The sequence below is a fragment of the Triticum urartu genome, chromosome 3A (genome assembly GCF_056163025.1).
Source record: "Triticum urartu cultivar PI428250 chromosome 3A, HENAU_Tu73, whole genome shotgun sequence".
In the NCBI taxonomy this organism is placed as follows: domain Eukaryota; kingdom Viridiplantae; phylum Streptophyta; class Magnoliopsida; order Poales; family Poaceae; genus Triticum; species Triticum urartu.
Window position 1 is genome coordinate 683,456,015 of NC_141875.1, and position 22,440 is coordinate 683,478,454.

General features: G+C 44.1%; 1 protein-coding gene across 1 annotated transcript; it reads left to right on the plus strand.

Annotated features, from left to right (window-relative positions):
* The first annotated feature begins 10,341 nt into the window (after window positions 1–10,341).
* Window positions 10,342–12,541, plus strand: LOC147981562 (uncharacterized). Its single transcript, XM_087517157.1, has 2 exons — window positions 10,342–11,510; window positions 11,945–12,541. Exon 1 carries the CDS (start codon window positions 10,357–10,359, stop codon window positions 11,464–11,466), a length of 1,110 nt encoding a protein of 369 aa, XP_087373283.1. The 5' UTR covers window positions 10,342–10,356; the 3' UTR covers window positions 11,467–11,510; window positions 11,945–12,541.
* Window positions 12,542–22,440: the final 9,899 nt, after the last annotated feature.

Here is a 22,440-nt window from a genome sequence, read left to right on the forward strand (position 1 = left end):
GGCGGAAAACGTACTTGAGCAAATTACTAAATCAGCAAGGGGGCAGTAGAGGAGCAAATTACTTACATATGAACTAGAGCTCGTGGTGGTGGATCATGCATCACTTCCGCCCAACTGCCTCCCCATCTCTTTCTCCTCGGCGCAGCCTATCGTCAGCATCATGCATCACGGCCTCTAAATCTTTCATTTTCTCCTCCAAGCCTTCCACTTCGTCCTGGAACCCCCACAGCAGAGCGATCTCCTCATTCACAACCTCGCCAAGCTTGCTAGCTAGTTGTTTCACCCGCGACACTCGCAATCATGCCCAAAAGCTCCGCCATTGCTGGCAGAAAGCTTTTGTTGCTCCCTCCGATGTAATGATGCTATTGTGTTTGTGTGCGGAATGCCTGTGGGTGGACTAGCTAGGGGCTATCTGAGTTTGCAAATATTTATACCACTCTGTTTCAGCCTTTGAGGAAAGGATCAAAGTTGAGCACCCGGTAGCTTGTAACATGGTCTTGTAAAGGGAAATTCTGCTGCGTTTTGTTTAGCCTGGACACGAGAGCGCGTACAAGGGTTAAAATGGCAATTTCAAAGTAGAATTAGCCCGTGTAAATTAGAGATCATTCGATTTGAAGAGTTGCAGATACATTCCACAAACTCAAACGGGAAACTGAATATACTTCACAGGATAATCCACATGGCAGAAGGACTAAACTCGCAGCCAATGTGTCAGCTCGAATTGCTTCGAGAAATGCGGGCGTGAATTTGGTTATTAGATCTAGTAGTATCAACTAGGAGCAGCCAATCACAACCGGAAGAAGACCGCGAGGTAGGTTCAGGAGAGTACCTCAGGCGGCGTATGTGCGGCGATTCTCCGCCTCTGCGCCGCCTGCTCCGGCACCGCAAGCCCCACGCCGCGCTGCCGCAGCGGCGTGCCCAACCATCCCCCCAGGTCCCCCACACCGGCCGCCGCAATCCTCCCAGAGTCCCACTCCCACGGGCGGCGCCGTTCATCCCCGCATACATGGTCGCGGTAGATTTGGGGAGGAAGATGGGCTCACCTTTTTTTTCGGAATTAGTAACTGGCTAACGTTCGTTCGGAATAAACTGTCAGCGAACGCCCTAGCTGCCACACGATTTTGATATTACCATGTACTAGTTTGGATGGCTTTTTCACACTCGAAACTAAAGGAATATCATGATACTTTTACAAAAAGACCACTCAGGTCCTCCAGATACACTAAAACTACGAGACAGACGTTCACAAATGTCATCTCTTATGCCGAACGTTCGCTAGATATGGCAACCAAGGCTTTGTTCACCTATTTTTTACCCGTGGAAAATCTTGACTCACACATTACTTCCCAGGTTGATTATTTACCTCGTGAAACAATGACTTGGGGTCTTGGGTCCATCCGCCAGTGAGACAATCCTAAGAAAAACCATAGAACACTTCGAGAAGTGTGACAAATAACGATTCTTCTAATTAACAGGTACCTGAAAAAAGTGTCAGCCACATCCGCTTCACACGAGGCTGAAGGCAGCGGTGACGTGAGGAGCGGTAGCGACGAGCGCTGACCACAGGGAGTCCCAGCCGTGTATGAGCAGGAGCCGGCAAGAGTGAGTAAAAAGTAATGGGGGTTAGCGCGAGGGGTCGCCTTAGCTGTTCATCAAACCAGAGCTTAGTGGAATGGCCAGGGCGGCGGCCAGCATAGTAAAGGGGGGAGGTCGAAGGGAGGCCAGGGCGGGAAGGCGGCAGTAGCCACCGGCCGTGGGGGTGGAGGCGGGTGATTAGGAATGGGTTGATTGGCGGCTGCGTGGGGAAGAAGAAAATGAAGGTTGAAGATGAAGAGGGTATGATTTGTTTTCGGTCGTACAATAAAGATCTAATGATTAACAAAAGTGACTCATGCAAACAAATTTTTCATGTGGCTGATGTATAGGCGCTCCGGGGCTTCCGGCAAATAATCTAATCCTCTAGCCGGTAGATATCCAGGACATATGACTTAGCTCCACTTGTGTTCCATGGTTGGATGAAAAAGATGGCAGGCTACCAGCCTCGTCTTCTTTATGGAGAAATATTTGTGAGAATTCTTTATTTAGCCCTTTGTTAAACTTTGCTTCTCTATTTGGCCCCAAGAAATATCTTCTTCCCTATTTGACACTAAAAGTAAATTTTGTTCCTTATATGACATTTTCGTCCATTTTACTCACCAACGGTGTTACTTGAGACATGAAAATACAGTTTTGCCCCTCATGTTGAAAAAGGATTAAAAACACTGTTTTGGCCGATATAAATAGAAACAAAGAGAAAATAATACAGGAGAGATTTTGCTTAGGTCTCGACTATCGCTGCTTGTGCAAGTGCTGTATGGCAACCCTGCTGGCCGATGTTTTTGGCTCACATGAGTAAAGACACGAAGCAGCGCACAAGTCTGGGAAGTAAGCAGGTGGATGGATTTTTCAATAGGCTGGCATACAACCTTACGTATGTACTCATCAAACTTGCTAATAACCGCCGGCTGGACTGATCGATCTTGAGTAGCAGTACACTAATCATCGCGCTAGATTGGTTGATCAAACATATGTGCACGCAAACAGGTGACAGGACACCGATTTGATGGCTGGACAGGACACCGATTTGATGGCTGGACACGAAGCAGCGAGGACATCGGCGGCTTCTCGCCGGACCGGGACACGTGCGCGCACATCCCCGAGGACACGCAGTTATTGTCTTGGTGCTAGCTTACTGTGTTTTTTTGGCATAGTCCTCTCGCTTAGAGGCTAAACAATCCATGTACAGTAGGCTCAGGCCTAAACTAATTTGTTAAGATAATCCTCAACAAATTTAAACGGCACACTTGATGCTGACTCATATACTTTGACTTCAGACCGAACATTTATTGTTAGTGCTAACCACCTTCACTACTAAATCATGATACATCAGCCTAAATAAATATTATAAATACATTAGACAACTGCACGTATACATGAGCCATCTTCGTGAGGGCCAAAAGAGTCTTTTTATGTTTCATTTGACACTGTTAGTGGGCAGAATGGACAGAAGTGTCAAATAGGAAACAAACTGAAGATGTAGTGTCGTAAAGGGAAGAAAAACTTTTTTAGGGCCAAACAAGGAAGCGAATTTTAAGAAAGGGCCAAATAAGGAATCTCTCGAGATATTTAGGTCAATTCAGCTTCAGTAGATATTTTTGTTTCATCGTCTTGTCTCGCTAATTATTTTGTATAGTAAAATTTCCAATACAACATCTATGTGGCTTGCAATGACCAAAATGTAAGAGCATCTAGAAGCTAATTTGACCCCTATACGTCTGCGGATGCGTTCAAACGTTGTCCGGACGTGTATGCCAAGGTCTCATTTATCCGTGCATGTAGCCATGCTCTTCACTTTTTCTCCTATATATCTAGTCACATGCATATGATTGATGGGTATGTTTAGAGAAACAAAAAAAACTGACAAAAAGAGAAGTGGTAACAGATAGGACAAATCAAACTTGATGGACTTCCCAAACACACCCGAACGCCCTCATATCCTCCCTACCTATGGGTTGGATATGAGGGTTCATATGGACAACTCGGACATATTTAAATGACTTGAGGGGTGCGGATGATGAATGTTTTCTTCTTCTTTCTTCTGTTTGGACATTGTCCGAGTTGTCCACCCGGAAGTACAAAGGAAATGCAGCAGTTAGGTTGCAGATGCTCTAAGTATGCTTTGTATGACATTTTGTACAAGCTTCAAGTCAACTAGAGTCTTTACTGATGCAACATGTTTTTTCCATATATAGATCTCGGAAGAGGACTATCATCTCAATTGATGAAAGAGAAAATGAAAATAATGTTTTTTCTCCAGTAATGAAAAGAATGGTTAGTCGACCTTTTTATGTTCTCTAGCAAGGGAGCTTGCCTTTGCTTTAGATCAGAAAGTTCTATTTCGGTTACACCAAAAGGAAAGTGAAAGACACGAAATGCATTGGTATGGCTGGGCTTCCACCTGCCCCCCACAGATACCGACCCCTTCGGCACAAATTGTTTTTGATGGAAAATCACATGCCTAATTTGCACTAAAAAGGTCGAGATTGGTATCCAAGTCAAAATTAGATCATCACATCCACATTCGGGGCTACCAATCCAGCCAGAAAAAGAATCCGGAAGAGTTTCGAACGAATACCTCTGGTGGTGTGCAAGCGGCCGACATAGCTTCATTCACCGCATCCGTGCAGTAATCTTGTCATGCATCGCTGAACAAAGGCCTATATTCGGGTCTAGGAATGCAGAGCCTACCGGCCGGCGATATGGCGCTAGGTCCCGCAATCGCCCACTCCCTTCGTCCTCCATTCAAGACCATTGAAAAATAAAGTAAATGCTAGTCCACAACACATTTGGATAGATGCGGATTTTCTATTTAAAAATAGTTTATTTCATTTTTTACCCCACGCTTCACACTTGTGACAGAATTGATCTCAATTTAAGAAAATCCTCAAAATATACCCCAATTAAGCAAAATTGCGTCGCATTTACCCCTTTCAAACTTTTTCCTCAATTTGATGCTTAGTTGGCATACCACCTCAATGTTATTTTTCCTGGTTTTGATTATGTTTTTATTTTCAAAAGTGAACTGGTCAAGCACACCGAACCTGTTCCAATTTGCTCTTGTGGTGGACCCCACGTCTCAGCACAGGAGAATGATATATGTGAAACATAAATCGTTGCGAAGGTATTAAGACACATGCCCTTCTGTATATAGGTCGCTCGCATGCGCCATTTGCGCTAGTGTCAAATGATAGATAGAAACCCTACTATCTTACAGGGGTGTCCCTCGTTGGCTGCCCACGTCTCAGCACAGGAGGCTGTATATATATAGTGATGCACTTAGTCATCTTGTACAGCACCTGGCCGTAGTAGAACTCAACCACCATGCAGGAGTGGAACCAAATGTGGGTGGCACGAGATGCGTGTTTCTTCAGAACACAACCCGCAGTGAAGTTCAGGTTGGCGTGGCTCATCATACACAAGTGAAGAACATCAAAACTCCTGCACGGTTGGTCCGCCGTCCATTTTGTTGCATCTCCTGGATTCCATATCGGGCCATCTCCACCTTCGCTCTCCGTCAAGATCGACGCTTGTGATCAAGTACACCTGAAATAAGAACATCGCTCGGAAGATGTATATATATTGGAGGTGTAGCAAAACACGAGGGAAAGAGAGAAGAGGTGGTTACCGTTTGGAGAATGTTGTTGCAGCCTCACACTTTGGTCTGGCACTAACAGTCCGATCCAACTGAAGATGCAATCCCCGTACAGTACAAAGCAACTCATATGTGTTTCCCATATGTCGAAGCTCGTGCATCCAGCTCGTTCTGTTGCCCTGCTTCGGTTGTGGAAGCATCTTGTGAGAGGAGTCGTCCATGTTAGCTTTGGAATTAAGTTTAGGAAATAAGATAAGGTTCAGGACTCAGGACAGAGATCAAGATTGGCCAGAATATAAAGCAAACAGTATACGTATTTGGTTAACAAGACACATGACTCGCACACACACACCTGAGCTTGTACAACTCGGTCTCCTCGATTAGGATCTCAGATTGGTTTTGCAGTGGAGTAGAGACAACACCTGAACCTATCTGTTTGAAGTGCTATAACCTCTTGAGAGCCTCATATTCTGCTTCCCAGCCATTCTGCTTTGTAGCATTCCAACGTCTCCTCTGCACAATACCTGAATGCACAGAAACATGGTTGCTTAAAATTTAGATTAATATACAGAATTACAAATACATACCCGCATACTACGGAATAGTCAACCTACTAGTCTATTTAACAAAACAACATCTTTTGCCAACAGTACTCCGAATTCCCTGCAAAAAAAAAGGAAAACAAGTACTCTGAAAACGTGTTTCGGGCTTTCGACACAGCTTCGGTGACACTGGGGTCAAGACCATCAACGAATATACTGCTGCATCCTTCATTTTTTTAATCTGATGTACAACATGCTCTGTTATTCATGGAAAATTAAGATGCTTTTGAATTTTCTGAATGCTGGCAATCACATTTGGTGTTACTGCGATGGCCTCAAAGTTACTTGAGTTGTCAGGTCAGCAATGCTATCCGGCAAGGCATTGAGAGATACTGCAGAAGAGATGTCCAATGATTGAAGCTTAAGGTCACCGAACGAGGATGGGAGCTTATCAAGCCTCATAAAATAAGACAGATTGAGATACCTCAACTTAGACAACTTGCAGAATGACTCGGGCAGTACTTGCAGCTTGCAACAACTTGCTAGGTTCAAGGTTCAAAGAGTCAAGCTCAAAAAGGTTACCAAAACATTCAGGAAGTTCCATGAGCTCATGCCAGTCTGAAACATCTAAGGATTTCAAATGAACAAGTTGGCAAAACGATTCTGGCAGCAATGAAACCTTGTAGCAATCGGACAGGCTCAAGAACCAAAGCCTTTGAAGGTTGCCAAAATCTTGGCAGGTTTTCTAGCTCATGGCAATATGATAGGTTCATATGCTCGCAAGATTGAAGTTTAAGATTGTAAGGTAGTTTGGTTATCTTGGAACAACCTGAAAAGTTCAGGAATATGAGTGTTGGAAGGCTACCGAATTTATCTCGGAGATTTTGAATGCCACAGCACTCAGACATATTTAGGTGTTGTATAAACATGTCAGCTGGCAGATGGATTCAGGGAACACTTGGAGCACGAAACACCCTGATAAGTTTAGGAATACGAGCTTTGAAAGTCTACCAAATTTATCTGGGATTTTGAATAGAACGACGCTGATATGTCTAGACGTTCTAAACATGCCAGCTCACAGATGGATTCATGCAACACTTGGAGGAAGAAACACCTGTTGGCCCAGTCCCGAGTCCCGACGCCTAGTACTTTCCGGCGACAACGACACACGATATCTGACAACGAAGCCAAGCGCTGGATTCCTGATTGGTTGAAGCTAGAAGGAATAGCGACGTAGGCAAGCGTGTCACGGACTCGTATAACTATCTCATCGATCTTTGCTTTGATCGAATCAGTACTACTATAAATAACGCACGGGAAAACTTTTGTTATTGCCACGGGCTCATCTACGGGCCTGTTATTGCTTTATTGCTTCTCACGATCTGGACGGGTTTACAGGTGGTATTACAACGTTTATATATATAGCACCTACGCCAGGCTAGTATTAATCCTATATCCTTCTAATCAGACTGGACATTGGGTTACTTCCAACACCGACAAGTTGAGGAAGGAGAGTTTAGAGAGCTTACCCAATGAGGTAGGTAGCTTATCAGGGCATTTGTTACCGGGTAGGTCCAGATAACAAAGTTTGTGCAAGCTACAGAATTGTCAGGCTAGGTTTCATGTGAGCAATTGGACATAATCAGAGTTTTCATATTCTTAGAAAGTGACGGCATTGGCAATCCCGTGGCATCAAGATACCTAAAGTAGCTTCAGTATTTTTATGGAACATGGCAGCATGATTTTGCTTGACATAGATTAAGACAGTTTTGATCAAGATACCGAAGTGCACATGCGTGTACTTGGATCCAGAAAATGCCTCTTTAGGAAGTTGTCATTCCTGCTAATCTCTAATGTGGAGGGATTTAAGTTTTTGGCAGACAATCAAAAACATTGGACTGATTCTGGTACTGTATCAACTCTGCATGTCGGCAATGAATTGCGTTTTTCCAACTCCTTGGCCCAGTAACATGAGCATCAAAGAACAAGAAATTCACCAGCAGCAATTAACGAAGCAAGATCATGTACCAAATCATGCATGATACGCTTCTGAAAAGCCTTGGCATGCACTTGACTTAGAATATCCCGCAGAAGTAACTAATATCAAACGTGTCGTACAATAAAGGCAAAACTCATTGGATAGATTACGTATGTATAGAAGTCATATGTTCATTAGAATATCCCGCAGAAGTAACTATAGCTACCAAGTGATTAATCTGTATGCAACAATCACTCAGTCATATGTTCATTCCAATAAAGTACCTACGATCATGTGCAAACGAGTATGTAAACGTTTTCAATATTGACGCAGTTTTCCAGACAACACTTTATCTACTTTTCCAATTAAAATGTATAGCAAGATAAAATGGGGCAAAACAGTCACAACTAGAGGCTAGAAAGATGAAGAAACTCTTTTTTTAGATCATAATATAATGCCTCTTTTATTTTCATTTTCAGGATCAAGAGTGGAAAGCAGCTTCAGCAGGAGCCCATACTGAGTGCAAACACTCAGTTACAAATTAGGAGTGGAAAGCAGCTTCAGCAGGAGCCCATACTGAGTGCAAACACTCAGTCATGAAGGGATTGCAGTGAGAAGGAAAATTTACAGCAAATTTTCAAGATGAAGGGGCAACCTAATGAAGACGCGTGACTCCAGGGATTTTTATTGCCAGGGGAAGAATGGGGAAATAACCCGGGGGACTGGACAGAGCATATGTAGGCGGAGCAGCCAAGTTGTAACTGACCTCCACTCCATTAATGGCCTGTAGGATTAGGAACGGCTGGTCTACTCCTTGCGTTAAACAACGGCGGGTGAATTCCAATCACGCACAACATAGAAACTGACAATTCAACTCCATTAACTGGTCTCAATGGCCAGTTAATTTATCAATCAATCTTTGGTGATAGAACTTCGGTCCCTCTCCGCGCCCTGCAACCGATCGGTCCGATCGCCCGCATCGCCCGTATCACCTACATCGCCTGGATCTGATCCCCGCGTCGCCCGCGTCTCTCCGTCTCGCCTTCACTTTTTTCAGGTAGGCATGAACGAGGGTTAGTGACCGGAGAAGTACCGATCGAGCGGCGTCTGGCACAGAGTCAGCTAAATGAGCCGAGTGGAAGGCCCGCGCAACCACATGCCTCAAATTTTTCTCCTGGAGTAGCAGCCCTTTAAGACAGCCCGGCCAGGAAAAAAACAGGTGGTGGAGACAGTAGATCTAACAGCCAACATTGATCCTAGCACGAGATCTGACGGCTCAAATAGCTGAGGGCGTGAGAGGGCTCGTTTTAGCTCGGTTTTACTGTCCTAAATAAATACACCAATTCTTGGTCATATGTTCCTTCAGGGCAGATTTTAAAAAATGCATCATAGTACTGAACATGTGCAACTTCCAAATAACATGTCGCGTACTGCTCTACGATTGATTCAACTGGGTCCTTATAATTTGTTACATCAGAGTCGATAACCTTCTCAAAGCAAAAGCAATGGATATTCTTTATAGCTTTTTTTAGGTTGCCAAGCATTTTAATTTTCAGCAGTTAAGTTGAATTCAGATCCATCCTGTAAAAGCCAAATAAACCTAATCATTAGTACTTTCTACTCCCATGTCTTCCTTACACATTAGTTTGTGCATACATAACCCATGTGCAAAATATCAATTGCGTATGTACTTGCATGATATTTTAAATAACAAAAGTGTCTTGTGTAAACATATTATCCAAGATCTTTGAACATACTTGTTTTATATGAACCTAATCTTTGTGTTTTTTCCATTGCAGATTTGCCAGGAAATATCCATCTATAAGTAATTTGTTGCATTTTGAGAAATCTAGAGAAGAGAGGAACTCACCCTTCAAACCACAACGATATTGTCGCATCCGAGGGTGTCGCACGGTCGTCGTACTTCGGTGATCCTTGGCCACCGTCCATTGATCCGCCCTGACCGTGCAAGGCTAAGACAGGCGCAAGGCCGTGGCCCTTCAGCATAAATCCTTTGCCCTCTTCCATAGAGCCTGGCAGAACGCCGCCTCACCCATTGTCCACTGGTCCTTGGCTGCCATCCGCCTCCCCACCATGCGTGCCCGAGGCCAAGACTGGTGCAGCTCCGTGGCCCCCCTCTACCGTGCCTTCCACCCTGCCATCTGTAGCAGTGTTGCCCACACCCTCCTCCATGCCGCTCTCCTAGCCTCGCACGGCCGTTGTTGTGTACCTCACGCCGCGCAAGGTAGGGTTAGGGCTTGCGGTGAATGTGGGAGAGGAATCGGGAAAGAAGTGGAATTGGGAGAGAATGTGGGACTGTTCGGCTAAACAAGAGTTTTCTATGTTTCTGTACTACGTGCTAAAGCAGAGGTAAGTAGGATTTTCCAAGTCGCACTTGACGGTATTAATAGCAAAAAAATGATATAAGTGTCAAGGAAGGAAGAAAATGAAGTTATGATATTAAAGAAGGAAAATGATAATTTTAGGGCCAAAAAAGGCAATTATATTTTAAGAAAGGGTCAGATAAGGAATTCTCTCTTAGAAGAACACGCGCAAATCCAACGCATCACCCAACAACAGATCCAATGAGTTAAATGACGAAGTCGGCGACGCATCGGAGAAAACTATCGCTGCCGGCCACCATCATGGCCTCCTCCTCCTCCCCCACCTCGCCCCCAAATCCCGTAGCAACAACCTCATCACCCTACTTCCTACCCGAGCTCATCCCCCAAATCTCGAGTTGCCTGACCACCCTCCAGGATTTCTTCGCCGTCCGCGCAACCTACCGGGATCTCCTCCCTCCGTCGTCATCCAACCTCGCCTCCCAAGCCCCCCACCTCCTCCTTGTCCCCGGATCTCGAGCCATGTTCCACCTCCCCCTCCGTCGTCGCCTGCGCTTCCGCCTCCCCCTCCATGATTTTGATCCTAACCCTGCCGCCTTCTACTCTTTTGGCTGTCGCATTGCCATCGCCAGCCCCAGCCACCATGAGCTCAGCTTCGTCCACCTTCTCACAGGCGAGCGATTTCGCCTCCCCTATCCATCGGCACCCTTCTGTCGCCTCCTCCTATCTGGCGATCTCGTCCTTGCCTTCGTTCCGACGGTCGGCCGTGCCGTCCAGTACTATCGCCTTGGGGATGTTGAGTGGCGTGTGGCGTCATGCACTGAACCCTATGTCCTGGAGGATTTGATCTTTCTCAAGGGCAACCTACACGCGTTGGTCAGATCTGAAGATGTTGGCGGCCTATGTTACCGTCTCGCCGTAGCCAATCTGTCAGACAAGAATACAGTGGAACTAATGTTTTTTGGAGATAATTTGGATACACAGGCCGCACATGGGAGTTCGTATTTCTGTCTCGCAGAGTGTCTCGATGAGTTGTTGCTTATTAGCGCTGTTGGGGACTGCCCAGAAGAGTTTCATGTTTTTCGGTGGCAGTCAATGGAGGGGAAGTGGACAAGGACTACTAGCCTTGGTGACTGCACATTGTTCTTGACATATTTTTACTTTGTAGGCTGTGTTGTTCCGACGAAAGGAATGACATGCTTTTCAGGTTATTACTTTGCAAGTTCCCTTGGTCCAGATCATCCAGGAGTTCGAAGGGACTGCTTATACTTCACAGATGCCAAAAGGAAGTGGATCGAGTATTCCTTGGCCGATGGATCTTGTGATGAATTTGTTGCTGAGAACTTAGAGGGAGCTGCAAGGCCTGATTCCGATTTTAGGGCACCTGTTTGGGTCTTTCCGAGCATGTGTTGATGCTCTCCTATGGATCACAGAGCAATGTGAAAGTTAGTACAAAGGTACAATTGCTCTCTAGTGACTTGTATTTCTTATTTGGTTTTGATATGTTATTCTTGTGTATAAAGAAGTTTATGTGTCTATCTCTTTAGCAGCATGTGTTACATATTGGGCATATTGTTTGAAGCTGCTAAGCTGATCCCTGAAAATGTTGACACTAATAATTTGCATGTCTCAGGAATCAGTACTAGCTAGATCATCTTTTGCTTCTTTCTCTGCAGAGTTGCTCAGCAACTTGTAAGTAAGTGTACATGTATGCCCGCACCAGCTCGCAAGTTAGTGTATTCAAATTACTGAATCAACTCGTAATTCAGTGTGCAATCACTGGCATCGTCAGTTTCGTTGCCGTTCTCTTTTCAATTATGGTATGAGAATTGAATGTTTCATCCTCAATTAATATGGCATCTTATAGAAAGTCGTTTGTCTATGATGCCAGTGACCCAGAAGCACAAGACGATGGTACCTACCACCAGGAGGGGAGCATCTCCAACTCGGATGAGTGGTTATCAGGGTAATCGTTCACGCTGAAACCTACTCTCCAATAAAAGACATATATATATTCTACTGTACATATACAAAGCATTTTATCCGCGTCTATTTCAGCATGAGCAGAGTACCGTGGCCTCTGAACATGGGTACGTAATGTAAGCAGCTTTGCGAATCTTTTCGACAAGCATAATACTGTTTCCCGGATGATTTGTAGTACCAGTATTTCATATCATTCCAGCTTAGAGAAATAATGTTGGTTTACCGAGGCCATATCGGGCATATCATGTGCAAAACCTTAGGTGTCAATCTTTCAGGCTCACGGAGTTTCCCTTCTTCAGTATGTGAGAGATGCTTCATTTTTTTAGGGTGGGAGATGCGACCAGTTGTATTACATCATCATGCAGGCGACCCATGTTGCGACCTAATGAATTTAAGCGATAAAGTTGAGAATAGCGGAATATGGTAAATGGCGATCAAACTGCACCCTAGTTGCAAAATCTGACAAATGCAAAGTAAGGTAATATCAAGTGAAGAACATGTAGCATTTATTAGATATGCAAACAAGCCAAGTAATTATTAGCTATCTTATGAGCACACACACACAGCGATTCTGAGTGCACCATGAAAACAAGCATGTACATCACAAATAATGTACATTGGTCCGATGCCATCTCTAGCTGGCACTCAGAAATACAATAGCAAAAACAATGTGTATCATACTCCCATCACGATTATTCATTCTGTCATTCATTGTTCCATCCGATAGAGAACTCTGACGTTCGCCTTCTACTCCTATCACGACTCAGTCTGAGTGCTGTCTTAGCTGACCAGACCAACAGTTGTGCCATCCCACCTGGGATAAGAAGAAAGGTCAGAAATCTAAACTAGAGTTGCACCAATACGTGAGCAAAAGAGAGAAAGGGGTTTCCCGCCTCTACAAGCGCAGAGAATGTTGTCGCAACGTCGATGAGTTATGCAGTCTCTGTCTCTATTTCAACGATTTCACTTGCTATCTCCATAGAAACCAACATACAGCGAAGCGGGTTGTTTCAATCCTGCCAATTGCACATAGTGTTGTAATATCGATGGGTGCTAAGGAAGTTCGTATACTTATAACAGTTAGCACTTAGCAGTTCAGTCCTGCAACCAACCTGCTTTTCAGAAGCAGTGTTCCATTCCATCTTCCCATGTTGAAACTCCATGGCGCGTCCAGCTCCGCCTGTTGCTCACCCTCAGCTGTGCTGCCAAAGAGAGCTCATACTATGAGAAGAATTATCCATCTTTGCTTTCAAAGCCGAGTAGATACTTAAAGTTCAGCATACAGATTGAAATTAGCCAGAACAATGCAAACTATTTATTGGTTAACAAAGCTTAGTATATAGGAAGGTTCAACAGTTCACTATGTTGCATCTTTTCATAACAAAGTCAGTCAAGTTCAATTGATACTAACAATTTGCAGAGAAAAGCATGGATGTTCTGGAACTTTCTCCCGCAAGGTTCCTTCCTTCCTCATCACAACTTTGCAGGTGCTAATGCCTGCAGAAATTTAACTTGCCTCTCCATGCTCTGCTATTACCGGTTTCACTCTTCAACCGCATCCTACCCTCTCCAACAATGAGTAAAACTTCCTTGCAATGCAGCTGCAGTTGAAGCTGCAGTTCAAGTAATTATTTCCTATTAAACCTTCAATCCTAAATAGTACTCCCTCTAACTTAATATAAGATATTTTTTGACACTGCCATGGACTAAAAAACGTCCTATAAAAAGTTACAAAGGGAGTAGTACATTTCTGCAGGCTTACATGTGGAAGTTAGCAAATATGACTAGATTTTCAGAAATATGTGGGCTTGTTCAGGGCTCCTCCACTGGCTGTTGCCACTGGATCAGACCTACATTCCGATCATCAAACAACATAAAAACAATAAAAGAAAAAACAACAGAATAAGCCACCGATGAACAGAGTGGATTCCAAACCCATGCAATATACTCAGAATCCACGGCGGAAAACGTACTTGAGCAAATTACTAAATCGGCAAGGGGGCAGTAGAGGAGCAAATTACTTACAGATGAACTAGAGCTCGTGGTGGTGGATCATGCATCACTTCCGCCCAACTGCCTCCCCATCTCTTTCTCCTCGGCGCAGCCTATCGTCAGCATCATGCATCACGGCCTCTAAATCTTTCATTTTCTCCTCCAAGCCTTCCACTTCGTCCTGGAACCCCCACAGCAGAGCGATCTCCTCATTCACAACCTCGCCAAGCTTGCTAGCCAGTTGTTTCACCCGCGGCACTCGCAATCATGCCCAAAAGCTCCGCCATTGCTGGCAGAAAGCTTTTGTTACTCCCTCCGATGTAATGATGCTATTGTGTTTGTGTGCGGAATGCCTGTGGGTGGACTAGCTAGGGGCTATCTGAGTTTGCAAATATTTATACCACTCTGTTTCATCCTTTGAGGAAAGGATCAAAGTTGAGCACCCGATAGCTTGTAACATGGTCTTGTAAAGGGAAATTCTGCTGCGTTTTGTTTAGCCTGGACACGAGAGCGCGTACAAGGGTTAAAATGGCAATTTCAAAGTAGAATTAGCCCGTGTAAATTAGAGATCATTCGATTTGAAGAGTTGCAGATACATTCCACAAACTCAAACGGGAAACTGAATATACTTCACAGGATAATCCACATGGCAGAAGGACTAAACTCGCAGTCAATGTGTCAGCTCGAATTGCTTCGAGAAATGCGGGCGTGAATTTGGTTATTAGATCTAGTAGTATCAACTAGGAGCAGCCAATCACAACTGGAAGAAGACCGCGAGGTAGGTTCAGGAGAGTACCTCAGGCGCCGCTTGCTCCGGCACCGCAAGCCCCACGCCGCGCTGCCGCAGCGGCGTGCCCAACCATCCCCCCAGGTCCCCCACACCGGCCGCCGCAATCCTCCCAGAGTCCCACTCCCACGGGCGGCGCCGTTCATCCCCGCATACATGGTCGCGGTAGATTTGGGGAGGAAGATGGGCTCACCTGTTTTTTTCGGAATTAGTAACTGGCTAACGTTTGTTCACAATAAACTGCCAGCGAACGCCCTAGCTGCCACACGATTTTGATATTACCATGTACTAGTTTGGATGGCTTTTTCACACTCGAAACTAAAGGAATATCATGATACTTTTACAAAAAGACCACTCAGGTCCTCCAGATACACTAAAACTGCGAGACAGACGTTCACAAATGTCATCTCTTATGCCGAACGTTCGCTAGATATGGCAACCAAGGCTTTGTTCACATATTTTTTACCCGTGGAAAATCTTAACTCACACATTACTTCCCAGGTTGATTATTTACCTCGTGAAACAATGACTTGGGGTCTTGGGTCCATCCGCCAGTGAGACAATCCTAAGAAAAACCATAGAACACTTCGAGAAGTGTGACAAATAACGATTCTTCTAATTAACAGGTACCTGAAAAAAGTGTCAGCCACATCCGCTTCACACGAGGCTGAGGGCAGCGGTGACGTGAGGAGCGGTAGCGACGAGCGCTGACCACAGGGAGTCCCAGCCGTGTACGAGCAGGAGCCGGCAAGAGTGAGTAAAAAATAATGGGGGTTAGCGCGAGGGGTTGCCTTAGCTGTTCATCAAACCAGAGCTTAGTGGAATGGCCAGGGCGGCGGCCAGCATAGTAAAGGGGGGAGGTCGAAGGGAGGCCAGGGTGGGAAGGCGGCAGTAGCCACCGGCCGTGGGGGTGGAGGCGGGTGATTAGGAATGGGTTGATTGGCGGCTGCGTGGGGAAGAAGAAAATGAAGGTTGAAGACGAAGAGGGTATGATTTGTTTTCGGTCGTACAATAAAGATCTAACGATTAACAAAAGTGACTCATGCAAACAAATTTTTCATGTGGCTGATGTATAGGCGCTCCGGGGCTTCCGGCAAATAATCTAATTCTCTAGCCGGTAGATATCCAGGACATATGACTTAGCTCCACTTGTGTTCCATGGTTGGATGAAAAAGATGGCAGGCTACCAGCCTCGTCTTCTTTATGGAGAAATATTTGAGAGAATTCTTTATTTAGCCCTTTGTTAAACTTTGCTTCTCTATTTGGCCCCAAGAAATATCTTCTTCCCTATTTGACACTAAAAGTAAATTTTGTTCCTTATATGACATTTTCGTCCATTTTACTCACCAACGGTGTTACTTGAGACATGAAAATACAGTTTTGCCACTCATGTTGAAAAAGGATTAAAAACACTGTTTTGGCCGATATAAATAGAAACAAAGAGAAAATAATACAGGAGAGATTTTGCTTAGGTCTCGACTATCGCTGCTTGTGCAAGTGCTGTATGGCAACCCTGCTGGCCGATGTTTTTGGCTCACATGAGTAAAGACACGAAGCAGCGCACAAGTCTGGGAAGTAAGCAGGTGGATGGATTTTTCAATAGGCTGGCATACAACCTTACGTATGTACTCATCAAACTTGCTAATAACCGCCGGCTGGACTGATCGATCTTGAGTAGCAGTACACTAATCATCGCGCTAGATTGGTTGATCAAACATATGTGCACGCAAACAGGTGACAGGACACCGATTTGATGGCTGGACAGGACACCGATTTGATGGCTGGACACGAAGCAGCGAGGACATCGGCGGCTTCTCGCCGGACCGGGACACGTGCGCGCACATCCCCGAGGACACGCAGTTATTGTCTTGGTGCTAGCTTACTGTGTTTTTTTGGCATAGTCCTCTCGCTTAGAGGCTAAACAATCCATGTACAGTAGGCGCAGGCCTAAACTAATTTGTTAAGATAATCCTCAACAAATTTAAACGGCACACTTGATGCTGACTCATATACTTTGACTTCAGACCGAACATTTATTGTTAGTGCTAACCACCTTCACTACTAAATCATGATACATCAGTCTAAATAAATATTATAAATACATCAGACAACTGCACGTATACATGAGCCATCTTCGTGAGGGCCAAAAGAGTCTTTTTATGTTTCATTTGACACTGTTAGTGGGCAGAATGGACAGAAGTGTCAAATAGGAAACAAACTGAAGATGTAGTGTCGTAAAGGGAAGAAAAACTTTTTTAGGGCCAAACAAGGAAGCGAATTTTAAGAAAGGGCCAAATAAGGAATCTCTCGAGATATTTAGGTCAATTCAGCTTCAGTAGATATTTTTGTTTCATCGTCTTGTCTCGCTAATTATTTTGTATAGTAAAATTTCCAATACAACATCTATGTGGCTTGCAATGACCAAAATGTAAGAGCATCTAGAAGCTAATTTGACCCCTATACGTCTGCGGATGCGTTCAAACGTTGTCCGGACGTGTATGCCAAGGTCTCATTTATCCGTGCATGTAGCCATGCTCTTCACTTTTTCTCCTATATATCTAGTCACATGCATATGATTGATGGGTATGTTTAGAGAAACAAAAAAAACTGACAAAAAGAGAAGTGGTAACAGATAGGACAAATCAAACTTGATGGACTTCCCAAACACACCCGAACGCCCTCATATCCTCCCTACCTATGGGTTGGATATGAGGGTTCATATGGACAACTCGGACATATTTAAATGACTTGAGGGGTGCGGATGATGAATGTTTTCTTCTTCTTTCTTCTGTTTGGACATTGTCCGAGTTGTCCACCCGGAAGTACAAAGGAAATGCAGCAGTTAGGTTGCAGATGCTCTAAGTATGCTTTGTATGACATTTTGTACAAGCTTCAAGTCAACTAGAGTCTTTACTGATGCAACATGTTTTTTCCATATATAGATCTCGGAAGAGGACTATCATCTCAATTGATGAAAGAGAAAATGAAAATAATGTTTTTTCTCCAGTAATGAAAAGAATGGTTAGTCGACCTTTTTATGTTCTCTAGCAAGGGAGCTTGCCTTTGCTTTAGATCAGAAAGTTCTATTTCGGTTACACCAAAAGGAAAGTGAAAGACACGAAATGCATTGGTATGGCTGGGCTTCCACCTGCCCCCCACAGATACCGACCCCTTCGGCACAAATTGTTTTTGATGGAAAATCACATGCCTAATTTGCACTAAAAAGGTCGAGATTGGTATCCAAGTCAAAATTAGATCATCACATCCACATTCGGGGCTACCAATCCAGCCAGAAAAAGAATCCGGAAGAGTTTCGAACGAATACCTCTGGTGGTGTGCAAGCGGCCGACATAGCTTCATTCACCGCATCCGTGCAGTAATCTTGTCATGCATCGCTGAACAAAGGCCTATATTCGGGTCTAGGAATGCAGAGCCTACCGGCCGGCGATATGGCGCTAGGTCCCGCAATCGCCCACTCCCTTCGTCCTCCATTCAAGACCATTGAAAAATAAAGTAAATGCTAGTCCACAACACATTTGGATAGATGCGGATTTTCTATTTAAAAATAGTTTATTTCATTTTTTACCCCACGCTTCACACTTGTGACAGAATTGATCTCAATTTAAGAAAATCCTCAAAATATACCCCAATTAAGCAAAATTGCGTCGCATTTACCCCTTTCAAACTTTTTCCTCAATTTGATGCTTAGTTGGCATACCACCTCAATGTTATTTTTCCTGGTTTTGATTATGTTTTTATTTTCAAAAGTGAACTGGTCAAGCACACCGAACCTGTTCCAATTTGCTCTTGTGGTGGACCCCACGTCTCAGCACAGGAGAATGATATATGTGAAACATAAATCGTTGCGAAGGTATTAAGACACATGCCCTTCTGTATATAGGTCGCTCGCATGCGCCATTTGCGCTAGTGTCAAATGATAGATAGAAACCCTACTATCTTACAGGGGTGTCCCTCGTTGGCTGCCCACGTCTCAGCACAGGAGGCTGTATATATATAGTGATGCACTTAGTCATCTTGTACAGCACCTGGCCGTAGTAGAACTCAACCACCATGCAGGAGTGGAACCAAATGTGGGTGGCACGAGATGCGTGTTTCTTCAGAACACAACCCGCAGTGAAGTTCAGGTTGGCGTGGCTCATCATACACAAGTGAAGAACATCAAAACTCCTGCACGGTTGGTCCGCCGTCCATTTTGTTGCATCTCCTGGATTCCATATCGGGCCATCTCCACCTTCGCTCTCCGTCAAGATCGACGCTTGTGATCAAGTACACCTGAAATAAGAACATCGCTCGGAAGATGTATATATATTGGAGGTGTAGCAAAACACGAGGGAAAGAGAGAAGAGGTGGTTACCGTTTGGAGAATGTTGTTGCAGCCTCACACTTTGGTCTGGCACTAACAGTCCGATCCAACTGAAGATGCAATCCCCGTACAGTACAAAGCAACTCATATGTGTTTCCCATATGTCGAAGCTCGTGCATCCAGCTCGTTCTGTTGCCCTGCTTCGGTTGTGGAAGCATCTTGTGAGAGGAGTCGTCCATGTTAGCTTTGGAATTAAGTTTAGGAAATAAGATAAGGTTCAGGACTCAGGACAGAGATCAAGATTGGCCAGAATATAAAGCAAACAGTATACGTATTTGGTTAACAAGACACATGACTCGCACACACACACCTGAGCTTGTACAACTCGGTCTCCTCGATTAGGATCTCAGATTGGTTTTGCAGTGGAGTAGAGACAACACCTGAACCTATCTGTTTGAAGTGCTATAACCTCTTGAGAGCCTCATATTCTGCTTCCCAGCCATTCTGCTTTGTAGCATTCCAACGTCTCCTCTGCACAATACCTGAATGCACAGAAACATGGTTGCTTAAAATTTAGATTAATATACAGAATTACAAATACATACCCGCATACTACGGAATAGTCAACCTACTAGTCTATTTAACAAAACAACATCTTTTGCCAACAGTACTCCGAATTCCCTGCAAAAAAAAAGGAAAACAAGTACTCTGAAAACGTGTTTCGGGCTTTCGACACAGCTTCGGTGACACTGGGGTCAAGACCATCAACGAATATACTGCTGCATCCTTCATTTTTTTAATCTGATGTACAACATGCTCTGTTATTCATGGAAAATTAAGATGCTTTTGAATTTTCTGAATGCTGGCAATCACATTTGGTGTTACTGCGATGGCCTCAAAGTTACTTGAGTTGTCAGGTCAGCAATGCTATCCGGCAAGGCATTGAGAGATACTGCAGAAGAGATGTCCAATGATTGAAGCTTAAGGTCACCGAACGAGGATGGGAGCTTATCAAGCCTCATAAAATAAGACAGATTGAGATACCTCAACTTAGACAACTTGCAGAATGACTCGGGCAGTACTTGCAGCTTGCAACAACTTGCTAGGTTCAAGGTTCAAAGAGTCAAGCTCAAAAAGGTTACCAAAACATTCAGGAAGTTCCATGAGCTCATGCCAGTCTGAAACATCTAAGGATTTCAAATGAACAAGTTGGCAAAACGATTCTGGCAGCAATGAAACCTTGTAGCAATCGGACAGGCTCAAGAACCAAAGCCTTTGAAGGTTGCCAAAATCTTGGCAGGTTTTCTAGCTCATGGCAATATGATAGGTTCATATGCTCGCAAGATTGAAGTTTAAGATTGTAAGGTAGTTTGGTTATCTTGGAACAACCTGAAAAGTTCAGGAATATGAGTGTTGGAAGGCTACCGAATTTATCTCGGAGATTTTGAATGCCACAGCACTCAGACATATTTAGGTGTTGTATAAACATGTCAGCTGGCAGATGGATTCAGGGAACACTTGGAGCACGAAACACCCTGATAAGTTTAGGAATACGAGCTTTGAAAGTCTACCAAATTTATCTGGGATTTTGAATAGAACGACGCTGATATGTCTAGACGTTCTAAACATGCCAGCTCACAGATGGATTCATGCAACACTTGGAGGAAGAAACACCTGTTGGCCCAGTCCCGAGTCCCGACGCCTAGTACTTTCCGGCGACAACGACACACGATATCTGACAACGAAGCCAAGCGCTGGATTCCTGATTGGTTGAAGCTAGAAGGAATAGCGACGTAGGCAAGCGTGTCACGGACTCGTATAACTATCTCATCGATCTTTGCTTTGATCGAATCAGTACTACTATAAATAACGCACGGGAAAACTTTTGTTATTGCCACGGGCTCATCTACGGGCCTGTTATTGCTTTATTGCTTCTCACGATCTGGACGGGTTTATAGGTGGTATTACAACGTTTATATATATAGCACCTACGCCAGGCTAGTATTAATCCTATATCCTTCTAATCAGACTGGACATTGGGTTACTTCCAACACCGACAAGTTGAGGAAGGAGAGTTTAGAGAGCTTACCCAATGAGGTAGGTAGCTTATCAGGGCATTTGTTACCGGGTAGGTCCAGATAACAAAGTTTGTGCAAGCTACAGAATTGTCAGGCTAGGTTTCATGTGAGCAATTGGACATAATCAGAGTTTTCATATTCTTAGAAAGTGACGGCATTGGCAATCCCGTGGCATCAAGATACCTAAAGTAGCTTCAGTATTTTTATGGAACATGGCAGCATGATTTTGCTTGACATAGATTAAGACAGTTTTGATCAAGATACCGAAGTGCACATGCGTGTACTTGGATCCAGAAAATGCCTCTTTAGGAAGTTGTCATTCCTGCTAATCCCTAATGTGGAGGGATTTAAGTTTTTGGCAGACAATCAAAAACATTGGACTGATTCTGGTACTGTATCAACTCTGCATGTCGGCAATGAATTGCGTTTTTCCAACTCCTTGGCCCAGTAACATGAGCATCAAAGAACAAGAAATTCACCAGCAGCAATTAACGAAGCAAGATCATGTACCAAATCATGCATGATACGCTTCTGAAAAGCCTTGGCATGCACTTGACTTAGAATATCCCGCAGAAGTAACTAATATCAAACGTGTCGTACAATAAAGGCAAAACTCATTGGATAGATTACGTATGTATAGAAGTCATATGTTCATTAGAATATCCCGCAGAAGTAACTATAGCTACCAAGTGATTAATCTGTATGCAACAATCACTCAGTCATATGTTCATTCCAATAAAGTACCTACGATCATGTGCAAACGAGTATGTAAACGTTTTCAATATTGACGCAGTTTTCCAGACAACACTTTATCTACTTTTCCAATTAAAATGTATAGCAAGATAAAATGGGGCAAAACAGTCACAACTAGAGGCTAGAAAGATGAAGAAACTCTTTTTTTAGATCATAATATAATGCCTCTTTTATTTTCATTTTCAGGATCAAGAGTGGAAAGCAGCTTCAGCAGGAGCCCATACTGAGTGCAAACACTCAGTTACAAATTAGGAGTGGAAAGCAGCTTCAGCAGGAGCCCATACTGAGTGCAAACACTCAGTCATGAAGGGATTGCAGTGAGAAGGAAAATTTACAGCAAATTTTCAAGATGAAGGGGCAACCTAATGAAGACGCGTGACTCCAGGGATTTTTATTGCCAGGGGAAGAATGGGGAAATAACCCAGGGGACTGGACAGAGCATATGTAGGCGGAGCAGCCAAGTTGTAACT

Bases quoted from the DNA above. Each gene is read 5' to 3' on its own strand.
- LOC147981562 (XM_087517157.1), top strand. From the start codon at position 10,357: ATGGCCTCCTCCTCCTCCCCCACCTCGCCCCCAAATCCCGTAGCAACA.